The following is a 13,927-nucleotide window of genomic DNA, read 5'->3' on the forward strand; positions in this document are numbered from 1 at the left end:
AGCAGATCACGTTTAGCTCAGTTAGCTTAAAGATTAGAGTGAATTGACCTCTTATTAAAATTTAAGGCAAGATTATTACGGATGGCTTCTCGTGGGATTTTTATTATATTTTGATTTTTAAGAGAATTATGAGTATTTAAAAATTGTAAATTGCTTGTACAGCTTAAAGTTAAAATACTGAACTATCTTAAATTGTGATAATTACATAATAGAATCAGTATTGTTCTGTGGTAGAACGTTATCAGCGGTTGATAACATTATGATTGATTACATTGCCATGGCGCTAAACCTTGGTGACAAGCCGGTGGTTTTAAAATGTTTGATCAAAAGTCAAGACCATATTAATATTGTTTATTAAAGCATCGTTTTTACGTCAATTGCCTCAGTTCGTGAATGCCGATTGTTAAACAATGGGTGATCACACCGTCATGTGCGACAAAAGTTTTAAACTCCTACAGAGCGAAAACAGAAAGGTTCGGAAACAAAACTTGGACCAATTATCGACGGTCGTGGGTGACGAAAAGTTTGAGGTATCTCCAGACTTCATGCTGGCTGTAAAAACATTCGTATACCCATGCTTGAATGACGGATCAGAAGCATGTCGTGAATCGGCAGTACAATTAGTCAGAACTCTGGTGTGCGCTAGGTATGTTGAAGATATCGCACCAATTGTCTTTGTAATACACAAGCGTATGGGCAACGTGTCAATGCTAGAAAGTTCAGAAGAAGTGAAACTTTTGTATGTGCAGTTGTTGAGAGATATCATCAAAAATTACGAACAGTTGATTTTTCCATGTTTGGATGACATTATTAGCATTTTGACAAAAAGCATATTGGACTCATGTCCAGCAGTGAAAAAAGATAGTTGCTTGTGTGCAGCAGAACTAGCCAATGCTACTAAAACACATTTTCATATGGTAGCTGATTTGCTTGTTGAACCTATGTTATTAGCAACAAATTATCATCAATCGGCAGTTAGATATACAGCAATTCAGTCACTGAGTAAATTGATCACGTTTTAAACTTAGTTTATACAAATACATGAACATACTACTTAATATGACTGTATGTTTTAGATTATGTGATTATGTTCAGTAATGGAAAACAAGTTCCAGAGGTATGCACTTCTATCAGTAATAGACTTTTTGATCAAAATGTTTCCGTGCGATTAGCTCTATGTCGTGTTGTATCTAATTGGATGTTAAACTTACGTGATAGATATTCTTATTTTCCAAAACTCATTCCTTTGATTTTGACAGCGTAAGTTTTGTACATTTCTATAAACATTGATACACATTGAAACAAAATATTTCCTATCAGAGTAAGTTAAATAACATTTTTTTTCCAGTCAAGTTGATGATCATCTACCAAACCGCGAGGAAGCTGAACGTCTTTGGGATGAAATTGGAAAACAGTATATTAATGAGAATGAAGTACAGCTCAAGGAAAAATTAGATTTTTTACCCGATAATTTAGATCACTATCCTCCTAATGGTTAGTATATTTTTCATTTAAAACTATTATTATACTTAAATCAATTAATAAAAGGTTTTAATAGATAATTTAATAATATAAATGTTTATGTTTCAGTTAAAAGACCGAATTTGGGTTGCCGTACATTAGTTACTCGAGAAGTATTAAAATTACTCCCAGTTATAATAAGGGAACTAGATGATTGGGTAAATACTTTCTGTTTACTTGTGTCATAATAAAAATTATTTATATATTTACTTAACCCATGTTGTGCTCTATCATATAGTTAAATAATTATATTTCTAATTAAATAGTCTAATTATATAGTTAACTAATTTTACAAAACTTTAGAAAGAAGATATTAGTATTAAATCGGGTCAATTGTTATGTGTGGTTGCATTGAATGCTGAGAATTCTATTATTCAACATTTAAATCAATTATTGACTGCCATGACTAAATGTTGTCGTCAACCAAATCATGTTGCATCAAATCATGTGAGAATTTTATAATAAGTAATACTTAAATTAATAAATATTACTGAATATTAATATTAAGGTTCGAAGAGCTGCTGAAATTATGAGTTATTTCATATCGCCAAGTATTTATTTGAAATTTTTAATTCCTACCATGAGTGATACTGAACCACATGCAGGTCATTTGATAATTTTATCTGGACTATTAAAAAATGTCAATTCAGTTGAATTATCTACACATGTGAACTCTATCATTACTTTCTTGGAAAAACCAGAAATATGTGAAGTATATGATCCTCTATTCAAAAAATATTTACTTCAAGTAATTGAGTATGTATTAGTTGCTTGTGAATCAGAATGCCGAGAATTTTCTTACGAGTTGTTTAAAATTTACATCACTGTACAAAGTACAACTTTGGATGAATTCGACAACAACTGTAAGTATTATTTTTATAAATAAGAAAAAGTACCTAGTGATTAATATAAATATTATTATGTTACAAGTTACTACTAAATATTTAATTTAAGTCATTCGAATTTTCCTATACCTAGTATAAAATATATAATTCTTTTAACACACTTTGTTCTTACGTAATTTTAAATCATCAATATTTTTCTTAATTAATTATAAATTGTATTGTCATAATTTTAATTTGATTTTATCTTAAATTATTTAAAATTTGTAATCATTAAAAGTAATAGTATTTCCATTTCAGATTCTTCTAAATCAGTGGTCGGCAACCTTTTTGCACTCCTGAGCCACATTAATAAATTAAAAAGATTTCGCAGGCCAGACAAAAATAATAATAATTTAAAAAAAACCCAACGTTCAATTATATTTATACAATATACAATATGATTATTTTTAATATTCAATTAAACTTTGTCGTTGTAGAATTTAAGGCGGGCCATATACAATGGACACGTGGGCTGCCGGTTGCCAACCACTTTTCTAGATTGATACCAACATTGGACTATTATTGATATAATTTATTGTTTTTATTTTAATAATACTAAAAATTTTAAATATTATACTATTTTAGTATATTTACATACTAATTTTTAAAATGTAAATATTTTATTTATTTTTTAAATTGAGGTATGTTTGTTTTCAGTTATATTTAAAAAGTTAATCAATATGTGTGAACCAAAAACAAAAGAGCAACTTTTTAAGACACACGGTGAAAAATTGCTAAATGAACTTAATGATAATTGTGATTCATGGGTAGTGCATTCACCAGGAAGAGAAGTTCTTGACAAAATTGCAGTAGATGCTGGTAATTAACACTACAATTGAAAGTACATATTTTATTTTGCTCTGTACCAATATAATATCACAACTAATTTATTTTTAGAACATGTAGTTTTAAGCTGCTATGAAGTATATCGACAGATTCTTACAAAAACATTATACAATCTTGATAAGGATCCAAAATTTCTTATGAAAATGTTGATCAATATAAATACATGCGTGGATAAGGATATTTTCAATGATAAACAACTATGGCAAATTCTTTCTGGTAAAATGTCATTATTAAAAGCAGGAAATGGTACTTATATACATTTAATTTGATTAATTTCTAGGTATTGTATTTCCTATTCTAACATGGAGACCTGGTAAAACTGCTGAAAGTTTACGTGCGGCTTCTTGCCTGTGTGCACAAATTATAAATAAAAAGTTTACTTGTTTTGATGAAATAATGTTGAATCTAGTAAGTATATATTTTGACCCATAATGTACTATACTAGACTATACTTTGGAATTTCAATTGTTATTAGAGTTTTCCAATATTTTTGGCCCTTGCTGATGATAACCACTGCAAGACTCGTGCATATGCATTAGATACTTTACATTCTTTAGTTTGTGCTGCCAAAAATTTAGATAAAATTGATGCAGACACAATAAACAATATCACAAGAGGTATAGTAATAAATAAGATGCATGTAAGTTGAAAACATTAATGTATGATGTAAATATTTAGTTGCACTAGCTCGTTTGAATGATAATCCAGGGAATACACGTTTCAAAGCTATTAATCTGATCAAAGCAACATACACCCAACCTCTTCCTAATGATTATATGATGCATTATGAAACTCATGTAACACAGTTGTATAAAACTTTGATAATATTTTTAGACGATCAAGATATACAGCAATCTATACTTGGTAATAATTATTGATATATTTAAATAATAATGATACATTAGAGAATGGATTTTATTGTAATTATAAAACTTAAATATCATGTACTTATTCTCATTGAAATAATATGTGATCAATTATTTGTTGATTAAAATTGAATAAAATTGTAGTATGACACTTAACAAAAAAAAAAAACAGTAAGGCTTCTAAATATATTACATTATTAAATGCTAATCTTCTAATTGATTGAAGCAATGCAAGACTAAATAATATTATCTTAGATAAAAAAAATGTTAAGTTGCAAAGATTTACTGTAAAATGTTCCCATATTAAGTGGTGTGAGATTTGTCACCACAAAGTTTCTGTGGGATTTTAACCTTGAAGAATAAATCTAATTTTTTTCAGATACCTAAGCAGGTTTCCTATAGTTAAAATTCTTTCTATGTGACTTAAAGTTTTTCTGATTTATCTTTTGCTTCAATAATGTATACATTTTCTGTTATTTGTGACATTTGCAATATTAAACTTTTCCATGACTTTGTAATATGATAACCATTAAGATAATATTTGTTCTCATAGATGTGTGGTAGTGGAACAAAAGTTTAATAGTTAAACAAAAATACAATTTTGAAACACACCAGAAAAAATCAAATTTACAAATGTATTTACACCCACATATGTAAAATTACATTAGTTCCAATTTAGCAGATTTTTTCTGGAATTGTTTAACTATCAAATGATATATTTTATCTTATTTAATATTGTGATTTCTAATTTCTAAATTTTTTTTTACCTTTAGATTTATTGAAAGAGCTTTCATGGATGAAACCTGATATTCTCATTAAACATATTAATGTGAATGTGTTTTCACATAAACACTTTGCTCAAAATTTAATGGATTTTTTGTCTGAAAATCTCAGTCAAATTACACTTGCCACTAGCACAAAATAGAATTGTCGATTATTATCTATGTTTATGTTGTTATATACGTTATGCACTATAAATTATTACTAATGTTATCTAATATTCATATGTTTTTTTATAACTGATATTATTGTCAAAGAAGCTAAATTATTTAAAATGTATATGATTTTTTAAAAAATGGATGAAGTAAATAAAGTATAAAAGTTCTGAAAATACAGTTTATTATTTCATATGCATACTATTTGGCATATTTTAGCATATTTGTGTTTAAATTATGCATATATTCAAATTCTGATTTTTGGAATTTTTCAGTGTAGTTAAATACAATATTTTGGTGTACTTAGATTTTTCACAAAATTTAAGGATTATCCTGTGGTGATATCAACTTTTGTTTTTCAAATGACAACCTATATGTTTTAAAGCACAAAATGTGATTCTGATAATTTTTCTGATTGATTTGTTTTATTGTAATCGAAATTTGATCAAAAACTTCCTTAGTTATTCTTCTTTACATACTAAGAAATAAGGATGGTAATATATTAAATACTAAATACTTTGTGAATGGATATGAGCTCAATAATTATAATTCGTTTAGGTAGTAATTATTGACGAATATCTTATGTTGCATACCGAATTATAATTATGGAGCTCATATCCATTTTACCAAGCATTGTAGTGTAAGTCTATCTATTTTCCTTATTCCTTAGTACGTAAAGAAGAATAACTAAAAGTTTTTGTTAAAATTTTCAATTACAATACGTCAACATATTCTGAATCACATTTTGTGCTTTAAAACATATAGGTTGTCATTCGAAAAACAAAAGGTTACTCTTTGTTATGAGTAAAAATAGGTGGTGGTGATAAGTACTTATGAAGATATTTCTTAAAAAATTTAAGTTTAGGCCGCCATTGATTCCAAACATAAGTTAGCAGTTAAGTGGTAATGAATGGTTTGAACATGGCGGCCCAGACAAGTCGACAGCCAAGTTATTCCAAGACATTAAACAGTCATGAATGAGGGAATTTATTGAGAGTTGCAGCTTGACGTTGAACTTGTTTAATAGTTAATGTAGTGTTGATTGATTTGTTTTGGTTTATTTTTTTTAAAAATGATAGTATACAAAAATTTTCATAGTCAAAATTATAAGTTACAATCTCTTCACCCAAACAAGTTACATGAAAAATTATACTTGGATAACATAAATTACACAATTAACAGTTTTGACTACTTTTTATGCATAATGACACAACTGATACATTTGTGTAAAAAGTTTTTATTATTGATACTCAGTTTGCACACCCGCCTTGAATTACTGAAAATTAACCGAATTTAGATTCATTTATTTAATTTTTAAATAAAATATAATAAATGTACAAATTCAGAAATCAACTTAAATATGAATACAAAATGTATCAAATAATATTAACTTGTTTTATTTTAACTATTAGTTATTTTTGGATCGCAATACAATTTGTCTGAACACCAGCTTTTGTAATTACGTGAACTTTGAGGTCATAAGCACTTGCCTTATTTTTGACTACCTCAATGTCATCAGGATTTTTGTTCAATATAACTGTCAATACATCATCATTACCAGTATAAAACTCAGTTAAATGTGTATTGAATACTTCCCAAAATTCCGGAGCCATCCGTTCATTATCATCAGTATTGTCGTCTTCTTTAAATGTAATTAACTCAACGTTACGATGAAATTCTTTATCTTTTTCTAATTTATGAATTTCACCATGTATCGTTTCATTTTGAGGTTCAAGTTTCAATGCAATTTGAAGTTTTTTCTTCGCTTCTGTAAAATCTTTTAAAAGGCGTAGTGCTTTTCCCCAGTTGAAAAATAATTTTGCTGAGTGTTTAGAAAATCTTTCTGAATATTTCAATGCTTCTATGCCCATACGGCATACTTTATTAAAAGCGCATTGTTTTAAGTAGCACAAACTTAAATTTGTATAAAGCTTATTTAAATATTTCATCATTTCTATTTCTTCATTGTCATTTTTGCATCCAGCTATATGCAGTAGTTCCAGTGCCCGATTATATTTAAATACAGCTTTATCCATATTTTTAAGTTTAAATTGTTCATTAGCTTCAAGATGCAATTTTTTAACTTGTGCAAGATTTTTATTAAATACATCAGGATCACGATTTTCTCTATCGAAGTTTAATATACTTTCAGGTGACAAATAGGAAACAAGATGGACATCAAACAGAATAGTTGCGTTTGGTGGTATGCGAGGTGGGCAACCAAGTTCTCTATAGGCCAATTCTGGCTTTACTATAAACCTTGCGTTTTCACCAATAGTCATTGTTTTTATACCGATTTCTAATCCCGGTAAGAGTTCACCATTACCCAACGTAAAACGTTTAGGTTTTCTGCCTTGAAGATATGTCACATCAAATGGTTCTTGAAGGTTAGATATATAAGCAATATAATGTATCAAAACTACATAGTTTTCTGGTACAACTTGACCGATTCCTGCAATACAAACAAAATTAAAATTGTAAATTATAATGTATACAATTAAAACTATTTAATATATAGGAATTCACCACATGCTCTGCTAAAAAATATTATCAATTTAACATTTTAAAATAAGGGTACCATATGTTACTGCCTTTTATTAAGATCATCTTAGTGTTGCAGTTAAAAAAAGTTGAAGAATCATGTATGTAGACGGTAATAGTCTAAAAAGGACATCAAGACCATGCCTCGTCTTAGTCTTACAAATGTACAACATTTAAATTTGCGTTCAACATATTTTGTGTTAGGAGTGAATTGACCTATTACTAATCTCAAAATGTAAGAATATTATCCAGGATAACTTTAGGCTTTTATAAGTTATAAATTATAATTTATATATTATATACTATTTTAATTTTAAAGTGAGTTATAAGTTTTTAAATATGTATTATTGCACAGGGTATACTATTTTAAAATGCATTCAACTCATTTTAATATTAAAATACCAATAAAAGTCTATGATGTGCAATAAATGATTTTTCGCCTTTAGGTTTAATAATAGGTCAGTTGACTCTAATATTTAAGCAAACAACCCAAAATAGTTCTACTGATTTTCTACGTTGTATGTTTGTAAGATAGATGCCATAGGCGCCATTACAACAAAGGGTAGCAATTGCTATCCTGCCTCCCAATTTTATCCACCAACTACTCCATGGCATCATTAAACTACACGCAATTGAATTAAAAATAATATTAAAAATGCTTTACTTCGAATTAAATCCCTGACAGAGGCAACAGATTATATTTTAAAATTGTTTCATATTTTTAAAGCTTATAAAGATTTTAACAGTACAAGTAAGTTTGTGTAAAATCATTATTTAATTAGGTATTTAAAATGAAAATACTAGGCACAAAGCCACCAACATAATATTATGATATAAGATTGGTAAAACATAAATATTCCAATAATTCATGTTCAATTGCCACCTAAATTGATATGAAATGTAAAATATGATAGAACTATAGTACTATAAGTTTAGTACTTTCTGGAAAATTGTAAGTTATTTTTATTTTTACATTTAAATTTAAATTTAACATGTATATTGTTTTGATCATTTTTAATCAGATTAAAATTAATAATCAGTAACAAAAATCAAAAAAAAATCGTACTTACCCGGCTCCAGTAATATTTTTAACACCTTGCGATCACCAGTAAGATCTATGTGGTTTGTATCAGTGATGAGATGGTTAAAAGACTCCAGATTGTCACCTTCCTCTCCGATCATATCGAAGTTGATAAACTCAGCCAGCTCGGCTTCATCATAAGAAAACGTTTCATTAACGTTTTCTTCGGGTCCGTTATCCACCGTAAAATAGAATCCGTCCTGTTTTTCCAGAATTTCTTCTGACGCAGTCTTGAGTATGTCAAGAACATTGGGCGGAATCCCGTCATTGTCGTCGGCCATCGTGAACGATCCGGACAGATTGCACGTTTAGTCGTTTAGTCTTGAGTGACGAGTGTCGACTGACAGAACGTGTTATTATAGTCAACTATGACATTTTAATCATGAATCGGACCATCTGAAACTGGTAAATTAAAAAAAAAAAAATGAATTGCAGCTTTACTTGAAACGGGAATTTTTATGGGAATTTCCGACCATCCATACACGGAATTAGATATTGAATTCCAATTACATATTATATTTCTATACAAATGAAATACACTACTAATTTAACTATAGTTTAAGTGAGCAGATAATTATAGAAATATAGATACCTGCAGTGCACACCGTAAACTCTAACAATATTTGAATTGCATAACGCACCATACTCACGTGTTTGGCGTGTTCAACGTTGTCATCCTGTGTTAATGAGAAATGAGAAAATGATAGACGGTTGTATATAAAAAAAATAATAATATGAAATTGTACTCAGACAAAATGCTTACATGTCAAATGTCAAATTCCACTGTTCAATAGATTTAAAAATAATATTATGTATAATTTTATTTATAATATGTGATTTGGGAATTATGTTCATTTCTTGAATGTCTTTATTCTTCATAAAACTTGATGATAAAGGATACATTTATAAACCCTCCTACTAAAATATATTATGTTGTATGATAATAATATAATAATATAATTTCATGTTAAATATGTTCAAACCATAATAGTCAATTGACCAGGGGTATTCAACCTTTTTAGTTGATGGGCTGTAAATCGTAGACTTTTAAAATTCAGTTAATTATTATTATTGATAATAATAACATATAACTTAAACATTTACCCAGCTTTACAATTTCAATCACAAATTTAATTATGGTTTAATTTTATAAGTTAACACATTATTATTTTTTTCAAATGTAGGTAACGATGTCCACTGTCCAGAGAATTTTAAAAAACAGTTATTTTACATCATAGATATATAAATATATTTATATGTTGATGCTTACATTGATAATATCATATATTTTACCGATACAATCAATAAATAACTGATAAGAATTAAGACCGGGATTACCAAGACGTAATGCTTTAATAAGTATATTTATAAAAATTAATGATTAAGATTTATGAGTTATGAGTGTTATGACTTATGAGTTATGACAATGCTTTACATTATAGTATTCCTCTATACGGGATCTAAACTTTAATTTCCATGTTCATAACATATACTTTATAGTGACTTTATCTTACTTAGATGATACACAATTATGATTTATAACATAATGTATTTATAATCTAAGCAGTAAGGGGTTGTAAGCACTAAGCACTATGCATGCTCATTGCTTATTGTTCATTTCTATGAATTATGATTTAATGATTTAATGTTTTAATCATGTTCTACATTCTACAATCACAGAATATACTGTAGATAAAAAAATTATAGTTTTAGTGATAACCAGACGGTGATAAATACTATTAACCTTAAAAACGTTCATGTGACAACATAATATAAAGTATAAACACTACATGTGTTACCTATTGTATTTCATTCATTATGATTATGTGTACTTACGTGATTTTATTTTATGTATAAGTATTAAGTAAGACACTAAGTTTATATTTTTCATACTTAATTGCTACTTATTAGGGATTTTTATTGTATTGACTCCAAAGAATGGAGGACATTCATGCATTGTTAAACAAGAAAGCGGCGCTGGATATAGCAGCCCAACAAAGCGTTTCTGTAACTAAGGTATTAGACCCAGAAATTGATTTGGGTACACTTCTATGTTTCGATTCAAATGATTTTGACACTCAACAACTCAGGTACGACAGTTAACAATGAAATATTAACTTATTATGTTATTGTGTGTATATCATTTAATATGAATCCCGTTTACTGTTCATAGATCAGATCAAGAGAAATACTTAACAAGTGAAACTAGGAATAATGTGCAATTATTGATTAACAAATTATTTGAATTGCCTATGAAAAATGAAGATGGTTACATGTATGTAGATTTACCAGAACCTAGATATAATTTACCCCGTGAAAAACCATTACCAACACCTAAACCACTCACTAAATGGCAGAAGTTTGCCATTGAAAAGGGAATCAAGAAAACTCCTAAACCAAAAGCAACTTGGGATGAAATTCTACAGGTGCGTACTTTTTTTAAAATTAGTGTAAAGTGTAGTAGTTCCAATGCCAGGTTATAATCTATATTAACTATACCTAAATCAACTTATTCTACATTAGCCATTTAATAATTTTATTTTTTTTGTATGTCAGTAAGCTGTTTCATAGATAGTAAATCACATTTTATGAACTTTTTTTCTTGATACTGTAAAAACATTTCATCATTAAGGCCATATTTTATTATTTAGAAGTTTACTAACAATAATTTATAAGTTTTTGGCTATAATATTTTGCCTAGGTGTATTAAAGATTCATAATACTTTTTTTAAACTTCAAATTATAAAAATATTAAATTATTAATTTATGATTGTTTATTTTAATTAGCATTTCATAAATTAATTTTATCTGAATATTTTGCCGTCCCAAAGCACGTGACCCTCTCCCATAAAATTGGTCCTAGGTATATTGTTGATTTATTTTTACCAAATAACTATAACTAATACATATTCCTTAACTATTAAATCTATGTTTATTTAATTTCGGCGTATTAGAAATGGATACCAACTTATGGTTACAAAAAAGCTGCAGCAGACAAAGAAAAAGATTGGATATTGGAAGTGCCTGGTAATGCTGCAGATCCAAATATTGATTTATTCGCTCAAAAACGAGAAGCAAAGAAAGAACGTGTTGCTAAAAATGAATATCAAAGATTACGTAATATAGCTGCTTCACGTAAGATAAAAGTTCCTGCTGTTGGATTACCACCTTTAGAAGGAACATTACATTCAAACCAGGTAAAATTGTATTAATATTTATAATTTGATTGCGATTAATAACTAACTGAACATTTTTAATAGTTGAAAACGGCTGTCGATGTAGCTAAAATATCAACTGCATCTGTTGGTAAATTCCAGCCAAAAATAAGCAAAGAGGTGGTGTCTGCTAAAAAAAATATACCTGGATTAAAGAAAGAAAAAATCCCAGCCAAGGTATGTTGATAACCATGTAATTACTATGGTTAAGTTATGTTTCTAACAATTTTTTTTTTTTGCAGAGTATGAAAGATGAAAAATCAAGCAGTCTTCAAATATTAGAATCAATTAATAACAAAAAACCAAAATTCAATTTAGAAAAAGCTGCTAATAAAGCTATTCATGCAGAAGAAGTCGAGTAAATATAGTTATAAAAACCTTTTTTTAAAAAATATTTTCTATAAATATGCATTTCTTAGGAGACACAGGGAGAAAAAAGAAGGAGGTGATAAAAAGAAAGGAGGACGTTCGCGCAGCAAAGGATCGTTTAAAAGACCTACTGCCAATACTGGCAAGCGTTTAGGAAAACAAAAAGGTGGTCGTAAACGTAGATAATTTAATGATTTTTTTTTAATTTGAATTTTGTATTTGTTAACTTTATTAAAAAAATACAAGTATTTTTGACCCTTGTATGGTTTTTATTTTTACTTGTTTGCATTTAACAATTCTAAATATTATATTATCCACTTAATATTATGGTAGCTATTAAAAGTATTTAAAATTCACCATTTTGTAAGGACATTTATAATGGCAATGTTTAAGGTATATTTCGACTAAACTGATCAATTCTCATTTCATCTTACCAATCAATCAAATTATGCGATTTTGATATTCAGAACTGATTTGAACATTTTGGTATGTTTACTTTGGGTGTTCAAACGACTTTTTCTATTTACTAATCTGAAGAAATTTTATTAAAGTGTAAGTCCTAATTTGTGTACAGTTTTGGTATAGTATAATCTAAAAAAGGCAATACCATACATCAAAATAGATTTCCAAGTCTTAATTGTGTAATTAAGTGAAATAGTATTATTTATGCATATGACATATTTTTCGCAATGCTAAATTAACTAGTTTATTATACTGACATTGTGTCAACAGTTAGTAAAAGGATTCAGATTTACACAATGTAAATTTACATTAGAAAAGCTTTAAACAGTGTAGGTCTGTCTGCTTTGCTCAAAAACTAGAATATAGAGGTATTTCTGGACCAACAAACAACTGTACAAGTGCTTTAAATTATATATAATTGATAGATCTTAACAAATAAAATTAGGTTATCATATCTTAACGAGTGTTAAGTGTGGACATCACATCCAGTATTCCACAGACTGGACATATTGCCTGTACTTTTTTTTTATTATTTGTGAATAACGTTACCAATATCTTTAAATATTGTAAAAGTTTTAATTTTTGATGATCTAAAACTGTATTTGCCAATTTACTCGTCTGATCGTTCTATTGTATTACAATCTGACATGAATCAATCCTAAATCCTAATAATAAAACATCTCATTTAATGAGTATTAGCATAGAATATAACAATGGTATTGGTTTATGTTTTTAGACGTCAGCAAAATGATAGATAAAGGTTATTAAACATACAATTAATAACATATAATTAAGTTTAAAATGTGATGTTATAAAACTACTAAAGTGATTTTATATATTGTTAAGATAACAACATAATATTAAATATTTGTTTCACAATAATTAATTTATAAGAGACCGTAATGGAGATTTATTTTCAATCGTGGGTAGAATTATAAGAAAATATTTTTGCCCCCAATTAGTCATTTTAACGGTATAATACTATTAAACGATCTGTCTTTTAATTAGCATATAAAATACAATAGGTATGCAATAAGGTCCTTCGCATATTTGGTTGTATACGTGATACGTCGTAACTGCTCAGAATTTAAAAATCTTGATGTCTATATATTCTGCTATCCGCCGTTACCTTATTCTATTTTTTTTTTTAAGAAAACTGACGCTGCGCACTTCTACTTTGTTGGGTTCTATGTCTGCTTTAATAAGA

At 28.0% G+C, this 13,927-nt stretch overlaps 3 protein-coding genes across 7 annotated transcripts; 2 read left to right on the forward strand and 1 right to left on the reverse strand.

The window, feature by feature from the left end:
- Positions 1-410: 410 nt before the first annotated feature.
- On the forward strand, positions 411-5,611 carry LOC111030569 (dynein assembly factor 5, axonemal). Its single transcript, XM_022310118.1, has 12 exons — positions 411-1,002; positions 1,077-1,260; positions 1,349-1,494; positions 1,591-1,679; positions 1,825-1,968; positions 2,030-2,384; positions 3,063-3,224; positions 3,303-3,467; positions 3,532-3,659; positions 3,727-3,868; positions 3,930-4,115; positions 4,891-5,611. Exons 1-12 carry the CDS (start codon positions 411-413, stop codon positions 5,040-5,042), a joined length of 2,445 nt encoding a protein of 814 aa, XP_022165810.1. The 3' UTR covers positions 5,043-5,611.
- Positions 5,612-6,088: 477 nt separating this feature from the next.
- LOC111030570 (inactive peptidyl-prolyl cis-trans isomerase FKBP6-like) lies at positions 6,089-9,893 on the reverse strand. 5 transcript variants are annotated; one of them, XM_022310122.1, is made up of 5 exons: positions 9,658-9,893; positions 9,438-9,592; positions 9,325-9,351; positions 8,664-9,076; positions 6,089-7,504 (listed from the first exon to the last, which is right to left on the reverse strand). In XM_022310122.1, the coding sequence occupies exons 4-5, from the start codon at positions 8,953-8,955 to the stop codon at positions 6,465-6,467; spliced, it is 1,332 nt and encodes a 443-aa protein (XP_022165814.1). In that variant the 5' UTR covers positions 8,956-9,076; positions 9,325-9,351; positions 9,438-9,592; positions 9,658-9,893; the 3' UTR covers positions 6,089-6,464. The 5 variants fall into 5 exon arrangements, with proteins under 5 accessions (XP_022165814.1, XP_022165815.1, XP_022165811.1 ...); XM_022310123.1 differs by having other exon boundaries at positions 9,316-9,351; XM_022310119.1 differs by having other exon boundaries at positions 9,267-9,351.
- Positions 9,894-10,442: 549 nt separating this feature from the next.
- LOC111030573 (ribosome biogenesis regulatory protein homolog) lies at positions 10,443-12,521 on the forward strand. The gene is made up of 6 exons (XM_022310126.1): positions 10,443-10,764; positions 10,848-11,100; positions 11,629-11,871; positions 11,935-12,066; positions 12,132-12,247; positions 12,309-12,521. The coding sequence occupies exons 1-6, from the start codon at positions 10,613-10,615 to the stop codon at positions 12,442-12,444; spliced, it is 1,032 nt and encodes a 343-aa protein (XP_022165818.1). The 5' UTR covers positions 10,443-10,612; the 3' UTR covers positions 12,445-12,521.
- The last annotated feature ends 1,406 nt before the right edge of the window (positions 12,522-13,927 follow it).

This window comes from Myzus persicae, unplaced genomic scaffold (assembly GCF_001856785.1).
Source record: "Myzus persicae strain clone G006 unplaced genomic scaffold, MPER_G0061.0, whole genome shotgun sequence".
NCBI lineage: Eukaryota > Metazoa > Arthropoda > Insecta > Hemiptera > Aphididae > Myzus > Myzus persicae.